At 42.6% G+C, this 7438-nt stretch overlaps 1 protein-coding gene across 2 annotated transcripts; it reads left to right on the forward strand.

Moving 5' to 3' along the window:
- Window positions 1-3231: 3231 nt before the first annotated feature.
- Window positions 3232-5786, forward strand: LOC308100312 (E3 ubiquitin-protein ligase TRIM39-like). 2 transcript variants are annotated; one of them, XM_080449316.1, is made up of 2 exons: window positions 3232-3336; window positions 3618-5786. In XM_080449316.1, the coding sequence occupies exon 2, from the start codon at window positions 3628-3630 to the stop codon at window positions 5278-5280; it is 1653 nt and encodes a 550-aa protein (XP_080305442.1). In that variant the 5' UTR covers window positions 3232-3336; window positions 3618-3627; the 3' UTR covers window positions 5281-5786. The 2 variants fall into 2 exon arrangements, with proteins under 2 accessions (XP_080305442.1, XP_080305443.1); XM_080449317.1 differs by having other exon boundaries at window positions 3285-3336; window positions 3625-5786.
- Window positions 5787-7438: the final 1652 nt, after the last annotated feature.

A 7438-nucleotide genomic window follows, 5' to 3' on the forward strand; every position in this document is an offset into this window, starting at 1 on the left:
TCTTCTCAGATGCTTCATTTCCTGGTTATAGCCAAGGGAATTAGAAAAGAGGGTAGGGTCATCTACGTCATTTTAGCTGTCATGCAATTCCAGCCGGCAGATTCGTCGCACCATGGGAACCAGAATGCAGCCTTGAGTTCAGTGGAATGCATTGGGCTCACAACACGTCTCATCGCGACGCGTTGTGAGCTTGTAGATCGGCTATTTTCAATGTATACAGTATATAGCTTTAAGGATTCATAATGGCCTAGTGCAGAGATCTTCAACAGGGGTCCACGAACCCTAGGGAGTCTGCGGAGGTACAGCGGGGGGTCCGAAATTGTTGCTTGATTAGACATTTAAATATATATATATATATTTATTTTTTTTATCTCCATTTTGTCTTTTTTTTTTTCATGTTCCACATTTTGTTTAAAATAAATCATTATTCTGTCCATTTTGAATATCTTGTATACATGATTATTGTGCAATTGACAGGTTGTTCTCAGACTCTAACCATCCCAGACTAGCAAAATGTATTGGAATTAGGTGGGTCATAGGCTTTAGGCCGAGAAGTAGTCGTATCAGTTTGTTTTGGGAAGTCTGAAGCTTAGTTTTTAGACAGGTGACGTAGTCGCCCAGTCTCTTTAAACAGATTTAAAAGAATTCCAAGAATGCAGCTTTAGCCTTTAGCCCCGCCCACCTATTTAGTTGTTTGGGAGTGAACGCCCACAATTCAACGTCACAGGCGCATTCCTTCCAAGGCAGCGAGAGAGGCAGTCGCATGTTTCTAGCAGAGAGGCGAACGGCCCTTTCTTAAAGGTATCATGACATTCATTTTCACTTTTTTTATTTTCAATGTTTTATTTGGGGTTTTATGACCTCAATTACACCCAAAAAACCTGAACTTAGAACATTCAGTGGATTTTCTGTGGTCTGGGGTTTTCTGAATAATTAGGCTGAAAAGTAATCTGAGCTTGGCCCTTCGACAGTGAGGTCACAGTCAATTAATCCCGCCCACTCTCCTCCTCGCCCCTCCCCTCCCCTATCCTTTCCTTTGGGGGGGGGCGGAGCAGAGGCGATGATTGACAGGCAAAATCTCTCACCAGCGACACCCGCAGGCAAAGATTTCTTTTTTCATTGCAGTTGAAAAGGCTTTAGAAATGTGAGACAAAAACACCTGCCGTGGATCACTGGAATGGAATTTTCACTTAAAACTTTTTGTACACTTTTGAAGGACCAGGACAAAGACTTTGAATGTGGTGTAAAAGTGAATGTCATTAAACCTTTAAGGAGTTTTTGCCAAGGGGGCGGGGGGGTGTTCTTTCATAACAGATAGGCTATACTCTTTAACCTTCGGTTTTAAAGTGAGACCAATGCGTTATAATTACGCTCCCAAATCCATATCGCCTGTTCTCTCATAGTTTAATGTTAACAGCCGATTGATACGTAACCAATCTCATGCGCAGCACTGCTGTTAAATACCAAAACACTCGCCCCAAAACACAGTCGCCCCGGGCAAATCCGGCGGTAGGCTATTCACCTGGCATTCAACGTAACCTCAGTAAACTAGCCTACTATGCCTAAACCTAACCTTATTTCTAAACGTAACCTCAGTAAAACGGTGCCAAAACCTAACCTTATTCCTAAACTTAACCTCAGTAAAACTATGCCTAACCCTAAACTTATTTCTAACCTTATCCTCAAGTAAAATGAATACAAGAAAATGGGGGCGAGTGTGTTTTGGGGCGAGTGTTTTTAGCAGGCAAAAAAAAAAAAGCCACCGGGAAGATTGGAAATTGGAACGTCGTCTGTGTGACTGTGGAGCATGTTTATGGATATAATCTGCGGGGACAGACGATATTAAGTCGGCGAAATGTTCTCTGACTGTCTGCAACACAGCAGAATGCACACGACACAGTCTGTGATTACTCTGATGCGGCGGGGGGAGCAGTGTGCTGACTGACACACATGGCTACCATGGTGATTTTAGCCATAAATGAGCTCTGGGTCCAGCACATGGGTATAATAAATTGGACAGTTTTAGGAAAGGTCTATATGTACTCACGTTGGCTGTTATTGTTCTATTAACGCACTGCGTCATGTAGTGTCGACAGCTTACAGATCTTTTGGGCATCATAAACAATGAGGCGCATGAGGCGTGCGCGCGCCACGGAGTAGCCTAACACTAACCCAAAAACATTACATTACATGGTCAACAACATACTAGACATGTAACTTGCTTGGAGCTTTTAATGCAGTGGTTCTCAACCTGTGGGTCGAGACCACAATGGAGCTCCCAACGCCTGGCGAGCTTGTAGATCTGCTATTTTCACAATATTTACAGCACGTATGGGTCTGACACCCGGTCAGACCGGGTGTAGTACATTTGGATTATCCTCGGTTCGTTTCGGAACGGGTCCAGTTTTCCTCGGTCCCGTTTCGGGCCGGGTCCAGTAATTTAGAATGTTTTTTGGACCCGTGCTACTTGCATCGTCTCCCTCGCGATTGAGATCATTTTGTTATTAACGAAAGCCTCTGCGCTGCGCTTTATTAGCCGCCCCCCCCCCCCCCCCCCCCCCCCCCCCCCTACACACACACACACACACACACACACACACACACACACACACACACACACACACACACACACACACACAACACACGTACACATAACGTTTCTGGGTGTACTGCTTGCGTTTAAAACAAAGTCTGATTCACAACTTTTTACTGTTGATGCAGCTATTTGTCTGCTGCCCACAGAAGAGGGGCTATACAGCTTACTTTATTCCTAAAATAGCAGACCTACAAGCTGACAACACGTCGTGGCTTGTAGGTCTGCAATGTTTTTAAACTACATGCCTCACCTCGCAAAAAAAAAAACTCACAGGCGTACAGGGACTGACCTGCTTCACACTGTCACCCGTCTACATATGACATCTTATGTCATACTTCCTTGTTTATGTCCAATCTCATGTAACTGCTGCTATGTGGACCTACGATGTGTTTTTGCACCTTAAGTTTAACCTCACAATGAGGTAAAGTAAAATACTAATAGCAAGGGAAACGTGTGACCAGTGTCGAATGTATCTGGTTTCAGTTTTTCCTTGTGTAAATTGTCACCTTGAAATGTACTGTCTAAACGAAATAGCCTAACTGATAACATGCAGTGCAGAGTGGAGGTTGTGAAGGGTTAACACTAACAGCTATTGTGCAAGTCTAAACTGAAAGTAAACTGTGAAGTTTGGTGACAGCGCTCACACTATCTACAAAACCTTCAACAGTTTGGTGGCAGCGCTCACGCTCTACAAAACCTTTAACTGGACTTTGACAGAAATACTGACCACTTAAAGACAGGTGAGCAATGCAGATAAGGATTCATTATTCACAAAAAGACACAATTATAAAGGTATATGAAACTGTATCCAAACGTGCTTTTCTCATGTTTTCATATTCCTTGAAATTCCTCAGTCCGATCTTGCAATTGGTAAAAGAGTGACATGTAATGTTTCCATGTCAAGTATAGAACATCGTTCAACATTATCGTGCTGTATTCCAATACAATCCTATTAATAACTATCAAGCTATGAGAAGTAGCATTCAGGAACTACTACTGATACTTTCACTTTTATTCTCAGTGTGTAGAAAATGGCGTCAGCCAGCAGTGTCCTGTCTGAAGAGCAGTTCATGTGTTCTGTCTGTCTGGATGTGTTCACTGATCCAGTCACCACTCCATGTGGACACAACTACTGCAAAACCTGTATCACACAACACTGGGACAGCACTGATGTGTGTAAGTGTCCACTTTGTAACAAAACCTTCTATAGGAGACCAGAAGTCTTTGTCAATACTTTCATTTCTGAGATGGCAAACCAGTTTAGGAAGTCACTGCAGCTGAAAATAAATCACAACGCCAACCGAGAGGCTGCTAAACCAGATGAAGTCTCCTGTGACGTCTGTACCGAGACCAAACTCAAAGCCCTGAAGTCCTGCCTGGTGTGTCTGACCTCCTACTGTGAGACTCACCTGGAGCCTCATCAGAGACTCACAGGGTTAAAACGACACAAACTTCTTGACCCTGTAAAGAACCTGGAAGACTTTATTTGTAAGAAACATGACAGACCTCTGGAGCTGTTCTGTAAGACTGACCACATGTGTGTTTGTCAGTACTGCACTGAGTCAGATCACAGGTCACATCACATTGTATGTCTGGAAGAAGAATGTAAAGGAAGGAAGGCTGAGCTGGGAAAGACAGAGGCAGAAGTTCAGCAGATGATCCAAGGGAGACAAGAGAAGATTCAGGAGATCAAACACTCAGTAGATCTCAGCAAGAAAGATGCGGACAGAGAGATAGCAGACAGTGTTCAGGTCTTCAATGCTCTGATCAGCTGTATTGAGAGAAGCCAGGCTGAGCTCATTGATGTGATTGAAGAGAAGCAGAAAACAACAGAGAAGCAGGCTGAAGGCTTCATTAAAGAGCTGCAACAGGAAATCACTGAGTTAAAGAAGAGAAGCTCTGAGCTGAAGAAGCTCTCTCAAACTGAAGACCACCTCCACCTTCTCCAGAACGTCCCTTCCATCAGCACTGGGTGGAGACCCACCAAGGACTGGACAAAGGTCAATGTCCATCAGTCTTCGCTTGTGGGGACAGTGAGGACAGCTGTGTCTCAGCTGGAGAAGACAGTCAGTCAAGAGATGCAGAAGCTGTGTGAGGCTGAGCTGAGGAAGATCCAACAATATGAGGTGGATGTAACTCTGGACCCTGATACAGCACATTGCAAACTCATCCTGTCTGAGGATGGAAAACAAGTGAGTAATGAAATTGTAAGGAAGAATCTTCCAGACAACACAGAGAGATTCTCTGTATATAGCAATGTGTTAGGAAAACAAAGCTTCTCCTCAGGAAGGTTTTACTATGAGGTTCAGGTTACAGGGAAAACTGAGTTTAGGAGTTGGAGTTTAGGAGTGGCCGGAGAGTCCATCAACAGGAAAGGCGAAAACATGCTGAGTTCCAACAATGGTTACTGGACTATAATGTTGAGGAATGGAAATGAGTACTGGGCTCTTGCTGACCTTGCTGATGACCTCCCTGTAAGAGAGGAGATCCAGAAGGTGGGAGTGTTTGTGGATTATGAGGAGGGTCTGGTCTCCTTTTATGATGTGGAGACGAGAGTTCATCTCTACTCTTACACTGGCTGCACCTTCACTGAGAAACTATTTCCATTCTTCTGTCCCAGTCTTTATTATGGTGGTAAAAATGCTGCTCCTCTGATCATCTCTCCTGTCAATCACATAGATTAGACTAGTGTTACTCAGCGGGGGGGGGGGGGGGGGTTCAGAGAACTTTGGGGGGCACTGAGGTGCTCTTGGGGGGCACCAGTTTAATATATTTGAGTGCAAATTGTCTTTATTTCACCCTGGACTTTATTTCGTTAAATGAGGCATGGTTTGTGAATTGTGTGTAGTTGTGCTTTTTTTATTGGGACGATGATGGTAGATTGACCTCTGTAGCTGTCCAGTGCATTTGTAAGTGTTTAATGGGTTCTTTTCGGCAAGCGACACGTCACTATCATCCTGATCCTGACTATGTTCTACCGACAGGCAGTCTCTGTAGATAGCTTTAAAACACATCTCAATAACTATTTTCTTGCTTTCAGTTGAATTTTTCTCTGTGTTGTTATTCAAAAAGTCTTATTACTTTTAAAACATTTTCCACATTTATGTTTAAAATAAATGTGGATGTGAAATGATTCTGTCCATTTTGAATAGCTTGTACAGTAGGCCTACAGTATACATTATTATTGTGCAATTGACAGATTGTTGTTGTTTTCAGTTAATAAGGTATGTTTAAATGGCCACCCTATCACTGTACCTTGTACATGTACTGTTTTAATATGTCTATTATTTTCAATAGCTTAGTATTGAATGCACATTAACATGGTATGTTTATACATATGAAACAACTTTATACATAATTATACAATAAATGTTGCTTCTTTTATATTCCTGAACCGATTATCTGAAAAAGGACACAATCGTACAGAAATAGTGGTTGTTCACAAGCTGGTCCAGCCGGCTGCCATAGACTTCAATGTATTTCACCAAACTTCCGGTTCCAGTTTTGGCTCCCATGCCATGTCACATGCGCGTCAATGGCGTCTCTGCCTGGCCCCTAGGCTGACTGTACCTTCTTTTCTAATTACCTTGGTTATAGACACACACGGCCGGAAGAGGGGCGCCTACAAATTCACGCCCACTTTTGACACAGCGCCGCTACTCGAGGTCCTTTAGAACGATGAACTGCAGCTCTCAATGCATTCCCTATGAGAGGCATTGTAAAATACCGTAATTTCACTGGTTAACTACTGAGGCTGTAGCGATTTTTTTTTGGTGTTCTAATACAGTGTCCCATTTGTTTGATTTGTCCTTTTTAATGTGACATACCTGCCATCCCAATATACAACCCACAATATACTATAATATTCTCCATCAGTGTCTCAAAAGTTCTAGCATCTGAAATCTAAGGTTTAAGTGGTCGCATGGTATATACGTCACGGACGCATCCCTTGAGGTTTTCAATACCCAGATACGTTTGTGTCTCTCATGTATAATTTTTATAGGCTATTTATTTTTGGACAATTATCCAAACAGCATCTTGCAAGACTATTTGTATATTAATACTAACCTGGAGTATTCACTAAATAGTTGAAAATGTCGGGATATGTCACTCCTCCATTTAGTTGGGTTTTATTTCCCCAACTTACATTCAGGCAAGTTAATACAACAACGGTAAACCCACACGTTTTAATTTGTCATGTACCGTCGGAGCTCCGTGGTGGGTAGAAAATTAATATAAGCCTGAGATGTTCAAAATATAGAAATATGAACAAAGTCAGTCGGGATTGGGATGAGAATTCCCCACTTCAGAGTGGACGCTCGGCGCTCGTAAAGACAGTGATGTCACTGAAATGCGACTACTGTGTCTGTCTGCAGTCTAGCCTCTGCTGTGTTAACATTATGGGTAACCCATAAAAGTGGCAAATTAAATGTGAAACACATCAACTATTAAGAAAACAAGAAGATATGTTGACAAAGACACTAGATACATTTGGAAACATATTTTTATTTAAAGATGGGGTGCCATGATATTTTTCAACCCTAAAACCTGATCATAAGGTATTATTATTATGTAAGGATAAAAAAAATTAAAAAAAGTGTACAGTAAGTGTTAAAATGTTGTTTTTATGTGGACACGCCTCCAGTTCATTAAGTATACCTGGTTCTCACCTTAGCACCTCCTCCACCACCTTAGCACCACCCACCTGTCCTAGTCCCTCCTCCTCCTCATGCCCACACCTGTTGTGTTATGATAATGAGGGGGGGGGGTATGGCTTTGTGATGTCACTAAAGCGCTGTTTCTCTATTGGCACGTTTGACCCTCAAGGTTTCAGCCTCCAGG

The sequence above is a fragment of the Gymnoscopelus braueri genome (assembly GCF_963280865.1).
Source record: "Gymnoscopelus braueri genome assembly, chromosome: 14".
Lineage (NCBI taxonomy): Eukaryota > Metazoa > Chordata > Actinopteri > Myctophiformes > Myctophidae > Gymnoscopelus > Gymnoscopelus braueri.